The sequence below is a fragment of the Scyliorhinus canicula genome, chromosome 2 (assembly GCF_902713615.1).
Source record: "Scyliorhinus canicula chromosome 2, sScyCan1.1, whole genome shotgun sequence".
NCBI classification, from domain to species: domain Eukaryota; kingdom Metazoa; phylum Chordata; class Chondrichthyes; order Carcharhiniformes; family Scyliorhinidae; genus Scyliorhinus; species Scyliorhinus canicula.
Genome location: NC_052147.1, coordinates 10,356,272 through 10,379,517, shown reverse-complemented (window position 1 = coordinate 10,379,517; position 23,246 = coordinate 10,356,272). Strand labels below are relative to the sequence as shown.

Below are 23,246 nucleotides of genomic sequence, written 5' to 3'. Positions count from 1 at the left end.
AGCAGTAAGAGAACAGGGGTTTATTTAACTATATACAGTTAAATATATAGCTGCTTGAGGCAGCAACTCGCTCCCAGCAAGGACTTCACATTAGACCCTGCTTTGGGCCGGTTTATATGTTAATTTGTAACAAGCTCCAGCTAGGTGGCCTCCGCTCCTAACTGGGAAGCTCTTATTCCATGAATCGTATAAGGAGAACAACAGTGGTTCACATGGAGGTTATAACACTAACCATGTGTGACAATGCTTTGCCTTAGATCACTTCTGCTTCTTTTACTAATTACTTTAAATCTGTGCCTTTTGTTCTTGATCCTTTCACGAGTGGGAACAGTTTATCCCTATCCAGTCTGCCTAGATCCAGCATGATTTTGAATACTTCTATCAAATCCCGACCTTCTTTGCTCGAAGGAAACCTGTCCTAACTTTTCCAATCTATCTTCATAGCTGAAATTTCTCATGCCTAGAACCATTCTCATGAATCTCCAGAATTTTACAACATATTACGGTCAGATAAGGAATACAGACGAGCGTTCTGAAGTTACCGTTTCCGTTCTCTTAACTGTGTCATACACCTTTAAGTTGGCCTCTGAAATGCCTTCTTCACAAGCCAAAAAAAAAAGGTCTCATTTCTCCTATTTTTATTTATAGCTCAAACCTAGGAGTCAGCCCCCAACTTTCCCCTGCACATTGCACATTACAGGAGATAAACAAATTTTATGCAAATTAAAGACAGAGGGGAGAAAAAGTAAGTACCGGATATTTCCAAAAATTTTTTTTTAAAGCAATCCAAGATTCAACAACCCAAATTTAAAACTATATTAGTGCCTTCCATTTACTGAGTTGTACAATAAGCAGTGATTTATCTACTATGGAGATGCAACTTGACCGTTTGCACCTGTTGGGTTTAAATGCTATTTGGAGATGAAAATTAAATTGGGTTCGGGGGAAGGCTCTTCCTTAAATGGTTCAGCAAATGTATGTCGTGTTCTTAAACCTTGCAGATTATGCAGAACCCAGATTTGGTTTCTGATCAAATAATCTCATGCCAGGAAGCAAAACTGGCGTTTGCGCTCATAAAATAGGGAGGGAATTCAGCCAGGGTACCCTGTTCCTAAATATTATCCAGTCATCTCTCTTTTGAGCATGTATTTTGTATGCACAGAGGGAAGGATTAAGCTTGGTTGTTATTAGCCCCCACTCACCCTCCACTATGAACAAATGGTCTGCAATCAAGATTGACATATAATAATAAATGACTAGTTGCAGGTATCAAGAACCCAGTGTCACTGACACCATGCCACGTGAAAGCATTAGCATGTGGAGGGAAGTGATAAAATTGGTAATGCACCAGAAAAGAATAAATGTTTCTGGAAATCATACACGAGGCTGTATCACATTCTACCAGATTGGTTTTAAATCCACTATTTCCTCCTCCTTCTCTATTTCACATGTTCACCACAACTTCACACTTTACATGGTTTCCCCACATTTTAATTGCTTTCTATTAAGTCCTCGCCATCTGGCCTCTGAAATTGGAAGTATTCACTGCAACAAAAGGACCAATAAATCATCAGGAAAAATGCTGTAATCTCTCGAGAAACCAGAGAGCCAAAAAGCGCACTCACTTAATTATGATAATTAAAAGTGAATGGTATGCAAGCTGTATGTCCCAGCGATTTGCTGATTATTTTTATTCTTCGACTGTCACTGGCAAGGCTAGCATTTGCTTCCCATCTCTAATTGCCATTGAACTGAGTGGCTTGCTAAGCCATTAGGGGACAGTATTATAATCCCAGGCCAGACCCCAACAGTTGCTAGGAGTGATTGCATAAAGAAATTGGGATTTATAAAACAAAGCTTTATTAGGAATACGATATTAAACTTTTTAAACTTCACACCTGAAAAGAACAGCTTGCAATTACCCCTTAAACACTATTCCTCAATTCCCCATGAAGCAAAAAGAAAATAAACATACAATCCATCTTAAAATCATCCTGGCATAGAGTAATACTTGCTTTACAGAACAGATTTGGCTCCTGTTAGAACCCCTTCAGACTCTGGCTGAATATCTTCAAAAAACTGGTTCACTTGGTGTGTTTTAGCTTCTTACTTGTCCTCAAACAAGACTGCTCTGCTTTAAATCTCATTACTCTTTTTCTAACTATCCTACTGTGCGATATTTGTGGACTCAGTGTCAGACAGATCACACTTGAACTCCTCTCCAAAGCTTTTGCAAAAATGTCTTGGCATTCCTTGGCTACACTCAGCAATTACATCATCTCCCCAAGCCAAAAAAAACCCAAATTAACTCTGTAGGCTGAAAGCACATTAACCCCCCAGGGACTTTCCTCAGTCAAACCACAATGCGTTAACCCAGACAGAAAACCACATTCCTCTGGTCAATTTCACCTTCTGGCTCCTAAAAGCTCCCAGGCCCTGCAAAACAAAATCATTTTTAAAAATCATGACCACTGCGGTCAAACACACTATAACCCCAGGAATTTAACCCTTAAATTACCCCAATATTTAGACGCCAATATGCCTACAATCCTCCATTCATCACGACAATTTAGAGTGAATTTGGTCTGGAATCACATGTAAGCCAGACGTGTGTGAGGACAGCACATTTCTTCATAGACTTTTATAGAATTTACAATGCAGAAGGAGGCCATTCGGCCCATCAAGTCTGCACTGGCTCTTGGAAAGAGCACCCTACCCAAACCCACACCTCCACCCTATCCCCATAACCCAGTAACCCCACCCAACACTAAGGGCAATTTTGGACACATGGCAATTTAGCATGGCCAATCCACCCACCTGCACATCTTTGGACTGTGGGAGGAAACCGGAGCACCTGGAGGAACCCACGCACACATGGGGAGAATGTGCAGACTCCGCATAGACAGTGACCCAAGCCGGGAATCGAACCTGGGACCCTGGAGCTGTGAAACAATTGTGCTAACCACTATGCTACCGTGCTGCCCCTTCCTCAAAGGACATTAGTGAACCAGATGGGTTTTTACAACAATCAATGATAATTGCCATGGTCACAATTACTCAGACTAGCTTTATAATTCCAGATGTACTAATTGAATTCAAATTACTTCAGCTGCCATGAATGAATTTGAACCCATGTTGCCATGAATGAATTTGAAGCCATGTAATCAGAGTATTAGCCTGGTCCTCTGGGTTATTACCACTATGTCACTATTTCAAATATTTTTGATCAAATTAAAAATTATGTTCCTTCAGATGCTCACAATAGTCAGAGTACAGGCCGTACTCTACCAGCCCATGTTCGCAAAACCCAAAGCAAATGTCTACTGCTAGATGTGATTCTGCAATTGGGCAACACTTGCTGAATAATCCTGAGTGCACGAACTAGCAATTTAAGATAATCAGGCAAGCTCGCAACATGGCTCATTTACACTTGTTAGATGCAACAGACATCCATATAGAGGGACTGATTATCTGCAGGCAAAAGGAATATGTTCTAGCTTTTGCCTTTTTTAAATTACCCAGCAGCATTCCTGGCAATGCCTCAGCCAGAGTGCTCAGCACCTCTTCTCCTGTGGCATAAATTGTGATCATTTGAAATTCTTGCATTTGTCCTGATGAGCATATTATGATCCCAGACCATACCCCAACAGTAGCTAGGATACTGGACCAAAACTCCAATATTTTATGTTGTTTTAAGACTGCGTGAAAAGAATGATTTGCTCCACGGGTAATTGCATGAAATATATACGGCTTTGGTATTTCTAAAACAAAAATTATGAGTACAATATTAAACTTTTAACTTCACACCCAAAAAGAACAGCTTAACACTATACAATTTCCCATTAAACACCAAGAAACATACAGCTCTTAATCCATATTAAAATTAGCAGGACATAAGAGTAATACTTGCATTATAAAACAGATTTGGCTCTGATTCAGACTCTAGCTGAATATTTGCAAATAGCTGCTTCAACTAGGTTGTTCCAGCCTCTTCCTTGTCTTCAGACAAAAATGCTCTGCTTTAAAATATTATTATTCTTTTTTGTTTAACTATCCTACTGGGGCTCCTCAGGGGCTGGTTTAGCTCACCAGGCTAAATCGCTGGCTTTTAAAGCAGACCAAGGCAGGCCAGCAGCACGGTTCGATTCCCGTACCAGCCTCCCCGGACAGGCGCCGGAATGTGGCGACTAGGGGCTTTTCACAGTAACTTCATTGAAGCCTACTCGTGACAATAAGCGATTTTCATTTCATTTTCATTTCATACTTAGAAAGTATTGTGCACCGAGTCAGGCAGATCAGAACTCGGCTCCTCTCTCTCGCTCTCTCTCAAAGCTTCTCCTCCCTCAACGCTTCTCCAAACTCTGCCTTTCTGTGCTCCACCCAGCAATGACCTCACCTCCCCAAGCTAAACAAATTATCTCTGCAGGCTGGAAAAGCACATTAATTCCTCACGGACAACCCCAGTCAAACCACAGTCCATTAGCCTAGACTGAAAAACACATTCCTTCATCAATTTCACATGCTATTCCCTAGAAGCAAAGCAAAATCCTTTTTAAAACCATGATCACTGCAGCCACACAATATATCCCCAGGCTTTTAACTCTTAACTTGTCCCAATGTTTAGAACCCAATATTCCTCCAATCCCAATCAGCGTAAGTGCAAGTCAAAAGATTTGTCAATATTTCTTTCTTTTCAGCAACATTTAAGTGCTGTACTGCTAACGGATTATATCAACTCCGTCTAAATATCTTTTAGCCTACATCAGTCCTCTTAACATCAGTCGTCTTTCTGATCAATATTGTTACTTCTCCTCAGTCTCATATACTCTGTGCCTCCTTAGGATATTAGAATTCTTTTTATTTATTTTCCACTCCTGTCCAGCTTGAAGCCAAATTTCCATTAGTGCTATTGAATTAATGTCTTCCGGTGAACATAATTACTTTCTATTCCCCCAGTTAATTTCAGCATTAGGAGCATTATAACACATGCACTTTATTCTTTTGTTTGTGCTAGAAATGTCTCAATTTCTTATTGTTGTTCAAGAATATTCTTTGCAAATTTATCTCAGGTATCCCACAATACACTACGTAAATAATACACACTGCAGCCACATACAGTGCTCAAAAGCAGTCAGTATCCCGAATCTCTCGCTTTCACTCAAAAAATCTAGATGGCAACTTCAGCTGATGGAAACCAGATTAAAATAGCATCACAAACCTTTTGAACTGATGACCCAGGCCCCAAAAAGGATGGGGAAAGTGGAATCACAGCTTGGAGGAAAGGAGGAATTGGAGCTAATCCTGTAAGTTGACCATGTGAAGAACTATGATTTATGCCTCCAGTCTTAAAACAATTATGGGGATGGACAATGAGGACCATTTTGGCAGAAATATAAAACATGCATATGTGGTTCAACCACAAATTGAACACCCTTCCTGGTTTTGCCAAAGGTAATTGAGCAGTGTGCACTGACTTCACTATTGCCAAAGTTGACTTCAGTCCTGTGGTTCCACATCTATGACATCCTCGTCAAAACTCAAAAAATGAACTAAATTCACTACAGCCTCCATCTAGACAAGGCTGCTAGCCCCGACGGACTGCTCCTCTCCTTAGTCCAAAGCCCGGAATGGATTAAAGATTCTGTAAATTACATTCATAGCCTTTTAACAACTGCTCCACTATTCTGCCAGAAGTTCTTTTACATTAAAAAAGCATGTTTAATAGCTACTGTTATCATTCCAAATGGAGATCTGACAAAACACAGACAAGCAAGGCTTTTTGGAAGACTTATCATATTCATACTGTTAGATCCCTGGCTGCAGCTCTACACTCCTCAGAACATGATTGGTAACCTTCCCGACAAGAAATTATTTAAAATGTTTCTTTGTGTGTTACTTTTCAACCCCCAGTGAAGTGGACCTGCGACTTTGCAGTGATGTGGTATCTAAAAGAATGTCAGTTATGCAATTATGGTAAATCCAGTTACTGAACAGCAAAGTATAGTCAGTGGTCTGAATATATACATCACATCTAACACCAAGTCTATACAGGCACTCTCAAAAGGATTAGTAAAGCGTAAGGATTGTTAAAAAGTATAAGGAAAGGATTACTGTTAGCTGCTTCATACTGTTCACTTGAACTCAGACAAATGATGACTTTTCCACGTGGCTTAACTCTACCCTGCTGAATCAGGAAATTCTCAACCACTAACTCATCAGCACTGCACATCAGTCTTTAACTGAAGCCACTTCATTCTCATCCTCAAAAGCTGAAATAATGAGCATTTCACCTGGAGCATATGGCGACTGTTGAAATATACTCTTCTATTTCCTATTGGTTATTTTGGTTCAGTAGCATATCTTCAGTAGTGTTGTATGTGCCAAACACATGGGGAGTGTTGATGTTAGTTAAACAGAGAGGCTGTATTGATCAGAAATGGAGACAGTAGAAGCTGCAAAACCGCTTTACTTTCTAACGGACAAGTGCTGAGGTTGCCAACATTGAAATTCCCATTAGAAATGATAAGTTATCAATTTTACATAGTCAATTCACACATAAAACGGGCACTAAAACATTATGACAGGAATTGCAAGCAAGGAGTGCAGGAAGTGGGTGAAACATGTAAGGTTTTTAATTATATTAGTTACGGGGCTACATTAGCTAGGCCAGCAGGATATGAATAATGAGTAAAATGTGAATTCAAGTCGAACTGGCTTGTGTCATCTTAATGTCAACTGTTGTCTGATTTTTGAAATTAGATTTTTCTCTATTGGGGGCGGGATTCTCTCAGCCCGGGCTGGGCCAGAGAATCCCCGCACCAGCACGAATAGCGCCAAACCGCCCCCACGCCAGCACGTGATTCTCCACAATTGGCTCCTGCGTGGTTGGCGCTCCGCCAGTCGGGGGGCGCTCTACGCGGCCAGCCCACCGATTATCGGCCCACGATGGGCCGAGCGGTCGTCGTAAAAATGCCGAGTCCCGCCAACGGCGTCCACACCTGCTCTCAGCTGGCGGGAACTCGGCAGTGAAGGGTCGGGGTCGGCCTGTGGGGGGGAGGGAGGAGGGGGGGCCTCCGATGTGGCCTGGCCCACGATCGGGGCCCACCGATTGGCGGGCCGGTCTCTCTGGCTGGGGGCCTCCTTTCCTACGTGCTGGCCCCTGTAGCCCTCCGCCATTTGCATCAGGGCCGGCAAGTTGAAGGAGGCCACTTCGCATGCGCATTGGCGATGGTGCCACTGTGCATGCACGGATCCAGCAGCGCCCAGTTCACGCCGAGATCGGCAGCTGGAGCGGCGTGAACCGCTCCAGTGCCGTGCTGGCCCACTGTAGGAGCCAGAATTTGTCCTCAGCTTGGCCCGTTCACGTCATCGTAAAATGCGACGGCGTTTAAGACGGCATGGACACTCCATCACGGGATTAGATAATCCCGCCCTGGGAATTGTTTTGCTTAAAGTTAACCTTTAAATATCTTGCATCTCCTGGAAAATTGCAGCAACTGTTGTTTTGAAAGCAGTGATGTTAAAATAAACCCTATTGATTTGAGAAATAATATATTGTAAAATACAAGTTTTTTAAACCAAAAGTCATACCACATATTATCCATAAAACAAATGTCTTTACGAAACAATATTGCTAATTATATATGACAAATGTATAAACTATTTTAACTTTTTTTTTAAATGGAAAGATTATTTTTCTTCAGCATGCATTTGCTGTTTATTTCTCTTTATTCTATATTTACATTTGTAAAATTGTTTTACACTAACCTACATCTATTTTTCAGTCACTTAAGAGGAAATTCTGAGGGAGGAAAATCTGTGAGAATGACTCCATCCACCCGTAGGAAATATTAGCTGCATTGTTTAGGAGAAACATCAAAATTCATTTTCATTTTGCATTGCTATTTTAATTGAATTCCTCTTAAATGGTACCTACATCTTTTAGTATATTGGTGTTTGCTTGCAAGGCACTGGATAATTAAACCAAATTATGTTTTCTGTACAAGTGACAGCTCCACTGTAACAGTGCCATTTCCAAGCCAACTTGTTCCATTTTCACACTCATTTGCAAAATTTCAAACAAATTCTCAAGATAATGTCCAGGTCAGGGAACAACTGACCTTAGAACTACCTCCTGGGATCAAAACCACACTCTTCACTAAAAAGAATGAGATTGCCATTGAAATTCAATTGTACATCTTTGGGAGATACAAATGAAAATATACAGTTCAGAAATATTCACGCTAAAACAAAGTGCAAGCATACTCTTTATACATTTCATAAGATGGAATTTCCTATTAATTGACAAGACTGCTTTGTCACCAAGCATAACCTGTTCATTAATCTCATGTTGTTACTAGTCAACATGTAACTCAAAGTTTATTAGACCAGGTAAAATTTCAGATGGTGTTTTCCTAGGTATTTTCAGTAGTTTTGAACTGCAGTTTTAAAAAAAGTTTGAGAAAATGTTGGCGAAAGATTGCAGTTTTCAAATGAAAGGATTTTAATTATACAAGTGTCAATTGGTAGTGTCCAACTTGAGTATTGCTGGAAAAAAGAGACATACTGTTGAAGCTTTTCATCTTGCACTCATTAAGACAAAACCAACCTCAAAGGGAACAACATTTCAACTAAACAAAAGTTTGGGGGACAGCCGTTCTCTGGTTCATTCCCCATGGCAATGCCTTGACCAATCAGGGCCAACGTACCCAAGTTGAGTTGAAACAGAAGCTTGGAAATTAATTGTTCCCTGGTGCATTCACAATGACAACATCTCGGCAAGAGTCCACTTGCCAACCAACCAGTAGCCTCTTCTCATACAGTACAAATTATTCTTCTCTTTGAGATTTGGTATTCTTGTGAATCTGTCCTGATGAACCCAAGATGAAAAGCTTCTACAGCATGTCTCTTTTTAATATTTTATGTTATTCCTACATGTACTCAAAAGTCAATGCTTTGAGATGTCCACCATTCATAAAAAGCACTATGTAAATGCAAGTCCCTCCTTTTTATGTATCTTGTATGTACAGAACACGGCGCTGAGTTGTAGGAATCTTAATCATTCAGGAGTTCTTAATCATTGTCATGGATACCGTCATAGGGAAATCACTAACATAGATGCTGCTACAAGATTTAGCAGTTTATATTCAAAGATGTTCTGGTACTATAATTACATAATAGGGTAATTCAGAATTGTACTCCGGACTCTGAAAGGGATGAGCCGGGCACGCACGCATGCACGCACGCAAAAATTAAAAATTCTCTCACCAAATCTGCAGTCCTGACCTGGTCGGATCTCTATGTGACTCCAGGCACCTGCAGAGATTCTACAACCACCAATGCTACCAGCCTCACACCCACCTCTTACAACATCCACGCATCTCAAAGCTATTCACCCACGGTGGACATATCACCCAAACAGTGCCACACAAAAAAACTTATATTGTGCCTTCTCTCTCTAGCAGGGCAATGTGATAGACAATAGAATAAAGCAGAGTCAGCAGGGGGACAAGGAAGCTGGCATCTCCTGAGCCCTACAGAGTAGATGGTGCTCTGCATTATGATACTGATTGGACATGGGTCTCAGTATCACTTCACTGAGAACATGGAGGATGATGGCATTTTCCCACCTTACTTAACCCATTCTCATCGCCCAGCACAGTTTTACCTTTGTATTTGGCAAAATGGGAAAACTGCTAATGGTCAGAGAGATCTTGATGTACAGGTCCACAGGTCACTGCAAGGGGCAACACAGGTGGAGAAGGTAATCAAGAAGGCATACGGCATGCTTGCCTTCATTTGCCGGGGCATCGAGTATACAAATTGGCACGTCATGTTGCAGCTGTATAGAACCTTAGTTAGGCCACACTTGGTGTATAGTGTTCAATTCTGGTCGCCACACTACCAGAAGGATGTGGAGGCTTTAGAGAGGGTGCAGAAGAGATTTACCAGGACCTTGTCTGGTGTGGAGGGCATTAGCTATGAGGAGAGGTTGAATAAACTTGGTTTGTTCTTACTGGAACGAAGGAGGTTGAGGGGCGACCTGATAGAGGTCTATAAAATTATGAGGGGCATAGACTGAGTGGATAGTCAGAGACTTTTTCCCAGGGTAGAGGGGCCAATTACTAGGGGGCATAGGTTTAAGATGCGAGGGGCAAGGTTTAGAGGAGATGTACGAGGCAAGTCTTTTTTTTTTTTTACACAGAGGGTAGTGGGTGTCTGGAACTCGCTGCCGGAGGAAGTGGTGGAAGCAGGGACGATAGTGACGTTTAAGGGGCATCTTGACAAATACATGAATAGGATAGGAATAGAGGGATACAAACCCCAGAAGTGGAGAAGATTTTAGTTTAGACGGACAGCGTGGTCGGCGCAGGCTTGGAGGGCCGAAGGGCCTGTTCCTGTGCTGTACTTTTCTTTGTTCTTTGTATGGGACCCACCGTTTCCCATCTGGACTCATCCTCCTTCACATAAACTTTCTCCTTCTGAATTCCTGCTTTTCATAGGATGCCTTTCTGGCAAACTCACAACACCACCTCCAAAAACATTTAACTGCTTTTTGACTCTCACAACAGAAGGAAAATCAAAAATTTAGCTTTCTTGAAATCAGGGTGCCTGACCGTGTGAATAACACACCTGCTGGGCCCATCTTTCTGCCTCACTCCTCTTTTTAGAGCAGGAGACACCAGCATTGTCAGCACCTGCACTGTCCAAATTTGGAATCCTGGCTTCACATCATTCAATCAAGCTGTGTGGTGTCAGGCTAGCACCAGTTCAACATGCTTGGATGCCCATTTCATTAGAGAATGCCAAACAGCAGCAAAGGCCGCCAGGAAGGGCAGGTATTTTCATTGTGCAACTAGCATCTGTGCTACACATTTGAATAGCGTGTCTTAAGAATTTAAGAAAATCTAAGCAAATGCTAAAGGAAAGAAATACATAAACACTATCAATGCAAGCATTCCTTTGGGTACTGAAAAACAATTGACAAAATTACTTTCATGCTACCCTCATATTCTAACCACTCACCTGTAGACGGAAGATGGAGCGGTGAAAGATTAGGCCACAGTTGGTCATCAAACCGAATCCATCCACTGGGCACGGCTGCTGTTTGTGTTGGACATACTGGGTTATGCTGGTTTCTAACCAAAGGACTATCTTGAATGGATGAAGAGGATTGCTGAACTGCATGGTTCAAGTAATTAACATCTCCAAGTGATGGAAGTGAGGCTGGTGAATAGTTAGCGTGGTCTCCAGCTGTTGATTATGAAATTATTTTTACATTATCATGCAGTCTACAATGTTTTTGCTAATTCCATAAACATCAGTTCATAAACAATTAATTTAAAAGCATTGATCTCGACAGGACTAGTTCATAGAAATGGCATCAAAATTTAATTATTTTGTCTCAATCATTTTAAGGAAATTGAGCCCGAGACAAAAAAAGCAGGAAAAGGAACAAAAACAACAGTGAAAGGACTTTTCCAACACCAACTAATAATTATTTTTACTTTTCTAAAAGAAAATTAGTGCAATCCCACCTGCTCCCAACAAAAATAATCTTGATTTTTGATGATCTTTTGTAAACACTGTCCATCAGTTTGTTTGCTTTGAACTATCAGTTTCAGTAAACTACATTCTTCAGATACATGAAAGGAACAATATTCCATGCGTTTTGGACATCAATAATACTTTTCTAAACTGTGATACATAGCTCTCATTTTCCAATATATCAGAAGGATGAGATTCTGGTCAGTGCTTGAAGCAAAAGTGTAGTTTTCTTCAATCGCTTCTTGGCCTTTTGGCTCAGATCTGGTATGTCTCTCTTGTGGGGACCATGAATTGAATTCAGTTCGAATTTGAATTGGTTTTTGGAGCAGGCAAGGAGCTGGATTAGGGGTTTGCCCCTGACCACACTCTGAGCTCTGGCTTTGTAACTCTAAAAAAAAATTGTTAAATTACTTTTTCTAAGTATAGATTTCTAAATCCTGATTAAAACAGGTCATTTTGAAACGTAGGTTGCTGCAGTGCTTACTGAAGTGCTGATGTACTCTCTGACAATAAAGAAATTGTCTAATTTTAAATTAAGATTCTGATGCATGAAATATTAATTTCCCGTAAAGAGTTTTACCTGCATCTCTTGCATACGCTGTACATTGCGTATCATCATTAAAGGAGACCCATTCTGATCTGTGGGTAGCAATCACACTAGCTGATCTGTGGGTAGCAATCACACTAGCAGATAACATTGTTGCATCAAGTGCGTATAGGTTGTTCAATGTGATACTGCAATAATATGTCGATAGGGTCGCAACGTTGAAGGTTAATTTTCATCCAAAGCAATTTCATCAATTTTCTTGGGAACTCCTTGATGAGAGGACCAATCGTGGTACAAATCCCCCAAACTCTGCTGTAAAACATATAAAGCATTTAGTCATGAGGTCAGTTAGGACAATGAAACATTGAATCATTCAGCACTCAGCACTATCAGTGAATGACTCACATAGCTTACGTAACAAACATGCAGAAGCTATCTGCACGCTTACCAGTGTATCACTTGCTTGTAGTTTGAGCTCATGGTTTAGGATTTGAAATGTTTATCGTCAGAGAAAGCCTGAAAGACACATTTTGTACACAAATGTTGCCCTACAATAGAATCATAATATTCCAAGCTATTGATGTCACAAAGGAAGAATGCTGGCTACTGCCTCTTTCCCCCAATCATGCTGTCACTAGAACAAAAAAGTGCTGGCATCACTGTCGAATCAGCTTCAAACATTAGCTGTGCATCCAGATTTCCTCTCACTAAACAGATGTAAAAGAATAAAACACTGGAATAAAAGAGGATTGCGACACACCAGTAAAGGCAGATTAACACCCTATAGGTCACTACAAATGAAAGAGGTTTGGCAATCCACATGAATAGCTTCTCTCATGGGGTGCAGCAAGGGTTGTCCATCAGCCCTAAAGAATATATATATATATATCATATATACATACAGATAGATTTGTCTAATCAAGGAACTGGATTAAAAAATCAATTGCAATAAAGTAATGAGGACTCTAAAAAGTATTGGATGGCTTCCCTCTGTAGCAAGGCAGGATTCTGCAGGTAATGCTTCCCAACTTCCTACAAGACCCCCCCCCCCCCCCCCAAAAAAAAATCTGGAACAACCTTCTTGCATCTACCCAGTCTAGTCCTGTTAGAATTTTTATGGGTTTCCATAAGATCCTCCCCTCAGGCAGCACGGTGGCGCAATTGGTTAGCCCTGCAGCCTCACGGCGTCGAGGTCCCAGGTTTGATCTCGGCTCTGGGTCACTGTCCATGTGGAGTTTGCACATTCTCCCCGTGTTTGCGTGGGTTTCGCCCCCACAACCCAAAAAAAGATGTGCAGGCTAGGTGGATTGGCCCTGCTAAATTGTCCCTTAATTGTAAAAAATGAATTGGATACTCTAAATTTATAATAAAGATCTCTTCCCCCCCCCCCCCCCCATTCTTCTGGACTCCATTGAATACAATCCGAACCAACTCAATCTCTCCTCATACTTCAGTCCCGCCATTCCAGGAATCTGTCTGCTAAACCTTAGCTGCACTCTCACGAGAGCAAGAACATCCTTTCTCAGATAAAGGGACCAAAACTGCACAATATTCCAGGTATGGCCTCACTGAGGTCCTTTATAATTGCAGTAAGACATCCCTGCTCCTGTACTCAAATCGTCTCGCAATGAAGGCCAGCATGCCAACAGCATATACAAAAAGCTCACAAATACAATTTAATGTTGCTGTGGAACAGGAAATCATTCAGGTTGCATATTATTGAACAAAATTAAATTAGGCATGATTTACATATCTGGTATTGAACCCTTTGCTTCAACATCTATTTGATGTATTTTCCAATTTCTATTCTACGTGAGGAAGGATGCCACAGCTGAGGCTATTCTGAATCTGCACTTGAAAGTCAATTTTACAGAGCAATGCAGTGATTCGGGTTTTCCGTGGTGCTGCTTCTATCTACAGAGCCTGTAAAAGCCAATATTTAAATAATCCACATTTGCAAAAAATCCCTTGATGTATTCATTAAAGTAACTAAAAGAGATGGGCAGAGAATGCAAGGAGGACAGGAACAGAGAGAGAGCAAGAGAGAAACAGGGAGAGCGCAATATAAACACAATGAAACACAGAGACACACAGGCACACACACAGGTTAGTGATTCCTGATGGATGTTAGATGAGGCAGAAAGCACTCTCAGCTGCAGCATCCTTCCCACAGTGGTCTGTTCACTGTATAGACTTATATATAAAGAATTCAGACAAAGCTGAGAGTCCAGAGCATTCAGTAACCACAGAGCAATATTCCACCAACAGTCAATGGTCTTCAGAGGGAAGTGGAAAGGAAAAGATTGGCAAAGGAGGAAATTCTCATTTTAAACAACAGAGAGCCTTCCAACTTGGCATCACTTGCATCCACCCAGATTTAATGACCTACAACTCTGTTAATAACACCTAACTGTTTTTAAGCTTGCTCCCCTAAAATGCCTGTCCCTAACCCAAAAAATATAAAACGAATGAAGTGATTATGCTGCCAAATTAAACAATACCACAGATCACAAATGGAGACTATCAATAGTGACAGTCACAACATATGATCACTGCATTCAATGGGATTTAACAAGCATTGCAGAACAGTGGCTGAGGCCACATCTGAACAAAAAAAAACGCACAATAATGCATTGCATGTGGGCAGCAGAAAAAACAACCAAAATTATATCTGGATTTTTTTACTAATAAACAAGTCTACACTATATTTCCTGATGAAACAACATAAAGAAATCTCATGACACTTCTGTGACTGTATAGCACAAGTCAAATGAACACTTTTGGAAATCAGTAACAAACTCCAGAACTACTTCAAAATGAAATAAACTTCACAAAAAATCCTACACACAACAGGTATTACAGTGATGAAAGATTTAATTACAACCATGACTACACTTCAAAGGTTGGAAGAGTTTCGGGACATTCTCAGCTTGTGAAAGGCACTATAGAAATGCATGTCCTTCACTTTAATCTAATTCCAAGGTTCTAATAGGTTTCATGATTTAAGTCAGTAGATCGCCACGCTGATTTAGGTTACAATTTGTATCAAGCTCTGAACGTACTCCGATTTCTTACAATAAAACATCACTTCTGTTGTTCCTGGGAGGCCACAACTTTTGTTTTGTTTCATTTGGAGTTAGCTGTTTCAGAAATTGCCAATCACTTTGTTGACTGAATCTGCCTCACATGATGAAATGACCGAAATGCTACAAAATATACATAACAAAAAGATAGATATAAATTTCCAGGCATTTTTAATTTTAGGGCATACAACTCATAAGGAAGCTGTTGGTGATGAAGTTGAATTTATTTACATATTTACAATTGCATGCTTAGCACAGCATCTCATTCCCAGTGCAGACCTCGCCCCGAGTCGGGCTAAAATTGCGCCTGAATTAGAAAAGAACTTTAAAAGAAGAGCCCGGAACACTTCCTCAAAAGGCAGTGGTTTGTACCTCCTATGGTCGGACCTGATTAATACTACACTCCTGTATGCTTCACCTGATGCCGGTGTCTATGCATCTACATTGTGTACCTTGTGTTGCCCTATTATGTATTTTCTTTTCATGTACTAAATGATCGTTTGAGCTGCTCGTAGAAAAATACTTATTACTGTACCTCGGTTCATGTGACAATAAACAAATCCAATTTAAACAAATCCAATCCAAATACGCAGCTTCACTGGCAGCATTGTTAATTGGTCGTATATTGGAGTGAACTCGGTGCCAATATGGTCAACAAATTGCCACTGAGTATGATTCGTGTCTTCCTTCCCCCCTCTGCCAAAATACATCGCCTCTCACTTGTTCCATCTTCCATTAACCTGCCTATTCTGCTAACCTATCGCAGTCAACTGATATCTTTCTCACTGTTTGCCATTCCTTCAACTTTGAGATCAACTGCAAATTTTGAAAGTTTACTCTGTATTCAAATATACTTTTAATTCTTTCTGAATCTAATGGACCCCCATAATTCTTTCTGAATCTAACTTTAATGGACCCCCATAATTCTTTCTGAATCTAACTTTAATGGACCCCTATTTCATTTCTCAATGTTCCCGTTTCCCTACCCTTAATTCTTATTGATTAAATAAATGGACACTGTTGCTGCTGTCGTTAAGATCCCAGATGCTCAACGGGCGGATCCGGGGGTGCGTAGAAAGATACCTAGAGGTCAACGATAATGGGCAGATGCAGGTAGGGGTGGTCTGGGAGGTGCTGATCAGGGGAGAGCTAATCTCTATTAGGGCCCACAAGGAAGAGAAGGAGAGGAGAGAGAGGGAAGGCTGGTGGGGGAAATGGTAAGGGCAGATAGGAAGTACGCAGAGGCCCCTGAGGAGGGACTACTCAAGGAGCGACGAAGCCTCCAGGCTGAGTTCGACGTGTTGACTACCAAGAAAGCAGAGGTACAGTGGAGGAAGGTGCATGGGGCGGTGTATGAATACGGGGAGAAGGCTAGCGGGAGGAAGCGGGAGGCAGCGAGGGAGATCGGGGGAGTTAGAGATAAAGGGGGAACACGGTGCGGAGTGCGGTGGGAATAAACGGGGTATTTAGAGGCTTTTATGAGGGGCTGTATAGGTCGAAGCCCCCGACGGAGAGAGGGGGGGGGGGGGGGGGAGATGCGCCGGTTTCTGGACCGGTTGAGGTTCCCGAGGGTAGAGGAGGGGCAGGTGGCGGGGCTTGGGGCACCGGTAAGAATCTTCAGTTTACCCAAGTCATCTCCCTACCCTAACCTAATTCCAGCCCATGTCCCAGTTTAGGAAGTCATGTGCAAAGTGCTATTGTTCATTCAAGGTGCAACTGTAGTGGATACCGTTAGGAGTGGGCTGGACTGAAGGCAGCACGGTGGCGCAGTGGGTTAGCCCTGCAGCCGCACGGCGCTGAGGTCCCAGGTTTGATCCCGTCTCTGGGTCACTGTCCATGTGGAGTTTGTACATTCTCCCCGTGTTTGCATGGGTTTCGCCCCCACAACCCAAAGATGTGCAGAGTAGGTGGATTGGCCACGTTAAATTGCCCTTTAACTGGAAAAAATGAATTGGGTACTCTAAATTTTTTTTTTAAAGAGTGGGTTGGACTGTGTGCCCTGATTTTCACAAAAGCTTAAAGACACTAAAGCACAATGCATTTTATAGATTAACGGCAGAATATCAGTTTTACTAACCCCCCCCCCCACTCCAAAACTGGAATACAGGCAGGGCTGGGGGCCTTGGCATCGCATCATACTACCCCTTCCACTGTCTCCTTCAATGGGATAGGAACTCCACGATACAGTCTATTGCACGTTACTACCATTTAACCAGCTGCTGAGATAAGATGGACCACTGGCCGGTGCTGAGCGAGTGACCTCAAATCTTCAAGAGAATTTCTTCTTTGTTGCTGTGAAACGTTCCATATACTTATCATACCCCTCTAGATCTCGCAGATTCTTAATTTCAAAAAGATTTCGCTCAACAGCCAGCAGGGAGATCCGAGAGTCGGCCAGGATACTGGCAGGAATCATGGAGATTTCTAAACAGTTCTCTTCGATCCGCAAAACCTTCAGCCATGGAGCGCAGGAGATGTTTGATGAAATCTGAGAGACCTGGGGCGCGATTCTCCGCTGCCCACGACGGGTTGGAGAATAGCGGGAGGGCCTTCCCGACATTTTTCCCGACCTCCCGCTAGTCTCCCCCCCATGGCCGCCCCACGACACGAATCGCTGCTCGCCGTTTTTTACGGCGAACAGCGATTCTCCCCAGGCCGATGGGCCGAGTTCCCAGGCCTTTACGGCCGTTTTCACGAACGCAAACACACCTGCTCTCGCCGTTCGTGAAAACGGCCGCAAAGTGCCGTCCTGGACAACCATGGCATGGGCCTGCGATCGGTGGGCACCGATCGCGGGCAGTGGGTCCGATACCCGCGCACTATTTGTTCCTCCGCCGCCCCGCAGGATCAGTCCGCGGGGCGGCTGAGGGGCATGACGGCCTGCGCATGCGCGGGTTTGACCCATCTGCGTGATGACGTCATCCGCGCATGCGCGGGTTGGAGCCGTCCAACCCGCGCATGCGCGGCTGACGTCATCGTGTGCGTCAGCCGCCGTGACGCTTGGCGCGTGGACTTAGCAACGGTCGCTAAGCCCCCGATGCCGTGCTTCACGGGGCTGCGCTGCTAGCCCCGCCCGGGGGGGGAGAATCGGGTCCCGGAAGGGGGCGCGGAGGCTGCCGTGAAACACGGCCAGTTTCACGGCAGCCTTTACGACTCACCGCATTTGCGGAGAATCGCGCCCCTGGTTCTGGTTAACATTGAGTTCAATGGCCTGTAACTGCTCCAATTCATCTGGAAGGCCCTGGATTCGGTTCTTGGACAGATCCACTACATCCAGGTGTCGGTGGCGGCAGAGCTGGAGTGGGAACTCACGAAGCTGGTTCCCAGAGAGATTCAGGGTCTTCAGGGCTGCCAGCTGATCAAAGCTAGAGGGGAGCTGTTTCAGTGAGTTACTGTTTAGATGAAAAGTCTCCAGTTTTTTCAACTTGCCCACATCCTCAGGGAGAACAGACAATTTATTACTATTCAAATTCAAACTCTTCAAAACGGCAAAGTGGCCAATGACAGAAGGCAAGATTTCAATCTTGTTTCCTGAAAGATCCATTGTCCTTAGGCTCGATGCAAATCTCTGTAGGTCCATGGGAAACTCATTCAGGCCTTTCCCTGTGAGCTGGAACATGCCGGTCTTCTGTGCAGTTTCCAGGTGAGCTTTCAGGGCACTGTTCCCCATGGCAAAACTGTCTCTGCGACCTGCTCTTCCATTTGTCCGCTCCTCAATGTGGATGCGAAACTGTTAGCGAAGGTGTTGGCTACTAGAATTGAGGACTGTGCCCGGGGGTCATCCACGAGGACCAGACGGGTTTCGTGAAAGGAAGGCAGCTAAACACCAACGTGCGGAGGCTCCTAAATGTAATCATGATGCCGGCAGTGGAGGGGGAGGTTGAGATAGTGGCGGCTATGGATGCGGAGAAGGCCTTTGATAGGGTGGAGTGGGGGTACCTGTGGGAGGTATTGAGGAGGTTCGGGGAGGGGTTCGTCAGTTGGGTGCGGTTACTATACGAAGCCCCGGTGCCGAGTGTGGCCACGAATCGGAGGAGGTCAGAATACTTTTGGCTGTACCGGGAGACAAGGCAAGGGTGCCTCCTATCCCCCCTGCTATTTGCGTTGGCAATTGAGCCTTTGGCGATGGCTTTTAGGGAGTCCAGGAACTGGAGGGGGTTGGTGCGGGGGGTGGGGGTAATTGCTGTATGCTGACAATCTGTTATTGTATGTGGGGACCCGGTGGGGGGGATGCCGGACGTGTTGCGGATCCTCAGGGAGTTTGGGGACTTTTCCGGGTATAAGCTCAACATGGGGAATAGCGAGCTGTTCGTGGTGCACCCAGGGGGCCAGGGAAGGGGGATAGATGAGCTTCCACTGAAAAGGGCGGAAAGGAGTTTTAGGTACCTGGGGATCCAGGTGACCAGGAGCTGGGGGGCCGCACACAAGCTCAACTTGACGAGGCTGGTGGAGCAAATAGAGGAGGAGTTTAAAAGGTGGGATACGCTGCCGCTCTCCCTGGCGGGTAGGGTGCATTGGTGAAGATGATGGTGCTCCCGTGGTTCCTTTTTATATTCCAGTGCCTCCCCATCTTGATCTCCAAGGCCTTTTTTCAGCGGGTCAGCAGGAGCATTATGGGATTTGTATGGGCGAAGAAGACCCCGATGGTGAGAAGGGTGTTTCTGGAGCGGAGCAGGGACAGAGGAGGGCTAACGTTGCCTAATCTATGCAGGTACTACTGGGCTGCCAACGTGGTGATGATACGCAAGTGGGTAATGGAGGGGGAGGGGGCGGAGTGGAAGAGGCTGGAGATGGTGTCCTGTGTGGGTACGAGCCTGAGAGCGCTGGTGACGGCACCGCTGCCGCTCCCGCCGACAAGGTACACCATGAGTCCAGTGGTGGCGACGTCCCTCAAAATTTGGGGGCAATGGAGACGCCACAGGGGGGAGGTAGACGCTTTGGTGTGGTCCCCGATCCGAGAGAACCATTGGTTTGTCCCAGGGAGAATGGACAGGGGGTTCTTGAGCTGGCAGGTATTAGAAGGATGGGAACCTGTTTATAGCCGGGATGTTCGCGAGCCTTGGAGCGTTGGAGGAAAAATTCGGGTTCCCCCCTGGAAATGCCTTCAAGTACATACAGGTAAGGGCGTTCGTAAGACGGCAGGTGAGGGCATTCCCGCTGTTGCCAGCACGCAGGATCCAGGATCGGGTGCTCTCGGGGGCGTGGGTTGGAGAGGGCAAGGTTTCGGCGATCTACCAGGAGATGCAGGAGGAGGAAGGAGGCCTCGGTGGAGGAGCTAAAAGGTAAATGGGACGAGGAGCTTGGGGGAAGAGATAGACGAGGTTACGTGGGCGGACGTCCTGGGTAGGGTAAAGTCTTCCTCCTCTTGCGCCAGGCTTAGCCTGATACAATTTAAGGTTCTGCACAGGGCGCACATGACTGGGACAAGGCTGAGTCGGTTTTTTGGGGTAGAGGGCAGGTGTGTGAGGTGTTCGGGGAGCCTGGCAAACCACGCCCACATGTTCTGGGCGTGCCCAATGCTGGATGAGTTCTGGAGGGGCATTGCGAGGACGGTGTCGAAGGTGGTGAACACCAGGGTTAAGCCGAGCTGGGGGCTCGCAATATTTGGGGTATCGGACGAGCCGGGAGCGCAGGAGGCAAAAGAGGCCGGTATTCTGGCCTTTGCGTCCCTGGTAGCCCGGTGGAGAATTCTGTTGCAGTGGAAGGATGCGAGGCCCTCAAGTGTGGAAGCCTGGATCAGCGACATAGCAGGGTTTATTAAATTAGAGAAGGTAAAATTTGCCGTAAGAGGATCTGTGCAAGGGCTCTTCAGGCGGTGGCAACCGTTCCTAGACTTTCTAGCGGAACGTAGGAGATGGTCAGCAGCAGCAGCAACCGGGGGGGGGGGGGGGGGGGGGGGGGGGGAGGTACTTTGTGTTTACTATTGTATTTATTAGCGTTTATCGTTTAGTGGGGGGCATGTAGTCTGGGGGAATGTGTGATATAGCTATAATAGAACATAGAACATAGAACAGTACAGCACAGAACAGGCCCTTCGGCCCTCGATATTGTGCCGAGCAATGATCACCCTACTCAAACCCACGTATCCACGCTATACCCGTAACCCAACAACCCCCCCCTTCACCTTACTTTTTTAGGACACTACGGGCAATTTAGCATGGCCAATCCACCTAACCTGCACATCTTTGCACCCGGAGGAAACCCACGCACACACGGGGAGGACGTGCAGACTCCGCATGCGTTTTTTGTTGTTTCTCTTATTTTTGTATGGGGGGTTTGTTTGTTGTTGAAAATGTGAAAAATTTTGAATAAAAATTATTTATGAAATCCAAAAAAAAAGATCCCAGATGCTCCACTACCCTTGCATCGTTATGAAATTGCATTTCTAGCAATTTGCCATACAAAAACAATTGGAGCTGGGGGGGGGGGGGGGGGGGGGGGGGGATCCAACTTTCGGTTTATTATCCACAATTAAAAACCCCATGCCCTAAATATTGAATAGGCAAGAATCAATTATAACAATCTCACAAATTCAAACTGGTGTCATAAATTTACTGAGCTTACAGAATCAGCTCTTTCAGCTTTAACATTTTAATACCCTGTACTTTGAGTTACCTCAGATACAGTTTCTTAACAGTCGCACAGAAAATATTGAACTGTCTATTTAGTTAAGCAGTGTGTAAATTTACTACACAAGATACAGCATTATCAGATAAATGGAATTTTGGGTAGACTCGGTTCAAGCATAGCATACCACAGGGAAAAAAAGAGAACTTCTACAAAGCAAAAGATACGATTAAGAATGAAGCTTCTTTCTTTAAATGAGACAATGTTGCATTGTGACGACAGGATCAGATTTGCCTGCTGTGCTCCCAATCATTTACTCCAGATTTGAGTTGTAATGCAAGATGGAGTTAAAGAACTGTCTTATGAAAGGTCATTGACCCGAAACATTAACTCAGTTTTTTTCGGCATGATGCTGCTTGACCCACTGCATATTTCCAGCATTTTCTGTTTCATTTCAGATTTGCACTTGCCTAGAATAGCCTGTCCACCATCGAAAGGCAAAAATCAGTGTGAAAACGCGGAGGTCCGGATCTACCAGGGTTGGAGAGCGGAGGTGGCGAAGAAGAGGGCCGGTTACAATCGGGCGAAGGCAGTGCTGCACAGGAGGGGGGTGAAGTTTGGTGCGCTGCAGCCGGGGCGTCTGTGGGTCACCTACAAGGACCGACACCACTATTTCGAGTCCCCGGAGGAGGCGTGGACCTTTGTTCAGGCCGAAAAACTGGACTTGGGGATTATTGTGTTGTGTTCCGAGAGGGGGGTTCTTTGTTTTTCGGGGGTTGATTGGGCATTGTTTCGATTAGGTCCGCCGGGTGGGCTCGTGGGGGGGGGGTAAGGTAAACAGCTTGGGGGGGGGTTGATGTTCGGGGGGGGTTGATGTTCGGTGGGGGTAATGGGGCCACGGGGGGGGGGGGGGGGGGGGGAGAAGTGTCCTGAGTTGGGGGTAGTGGGGCCGGGCCTGGAAAGGGAGCTGCGCCAGATGAGGCGGGGCCGGGCGAGTGGAAAGCGCGGGCTTTTTCCCGTGCTGGGAGGGGAATGGGGAGGATGAGAGCCTGCTGGTGGACAAGGGGGGCGGGAGGCAAAGTTCCACACCGGGGGGAGGGGGGGGTCGATGGAGTGGCAGGAGTGGCCGGGGTCAGCAGGAGTCGGCTGACTTACAGGAGTGCAATGGGGGGAGCAACGCAGCTACGGGGAGGACCTAGCTGAGGGGGGGGGGGGGGGGGGGGGGAGTGGGTTGCTGCTGGAATGGCCAAGGGGGAGCTGGAGTTGGTAAACTAGGTCGGGGCGGGGGTCTGCCGCTGTGGGGAACGGGTTGTGCGGGGGACGGGGCACGTCGCTGGCCTAGGAAGGGCTATGGCTAGTCGGCGGGGGAGGGGGGGGCGAGTAGCCCCCTGATCCGGCTGATAACGTGGAATGTAAGGTTACTGAATGGACGGGTCAAGCAGGCCCAGGTGTTCGCGCACCTGAAGGGGCTGAAGGCGGATGTGGCCATGCTTCAGGAGACG

General features: G+C 45.0%; 1 protein-coding gene and 1 pseudogene across 3 annotated transcripts in view; both read right to left on the bottom strand.

The window, feature by feature from the left end:
* The window catches only part of ston2 (stonin 2), a 141,184-nt gene that overhangs the window by 88,809 nt on the left and 29,129 nt on the right, over positions 1–23,246 (bottom strand). The window contains exons 2-4 of one of the 3 annotated variants that reach the window (XM_038773589.1): positions 12,543–12,610; positions 12,128–12,406; positions 11,026–11,253 (exon numbers count right to left, since the gene is read on the bottom strand). In XM_038773589.1, coding sequence (XP_038629517.1) covers positions 11,026–11,253; positions 12,128–12,245 — 346 coding nt within the window. In that variant the 5' untranslated portion in view covers positions 12,246–12,406; positions 12,543–12,610. The remainder of the gene's footprint in view (positions 1–11,025; positions 11,254–12,127; positions 12,407–12,542; positions 12,611–23,246) is intronic. The other 2 variants (XM_038773582.1, XM_038773598.1) reach the window with 2 other exon arrangements.
* Positions 17,197–18,885, bottom strand: LOC119950818 (annotated as a pseudogene).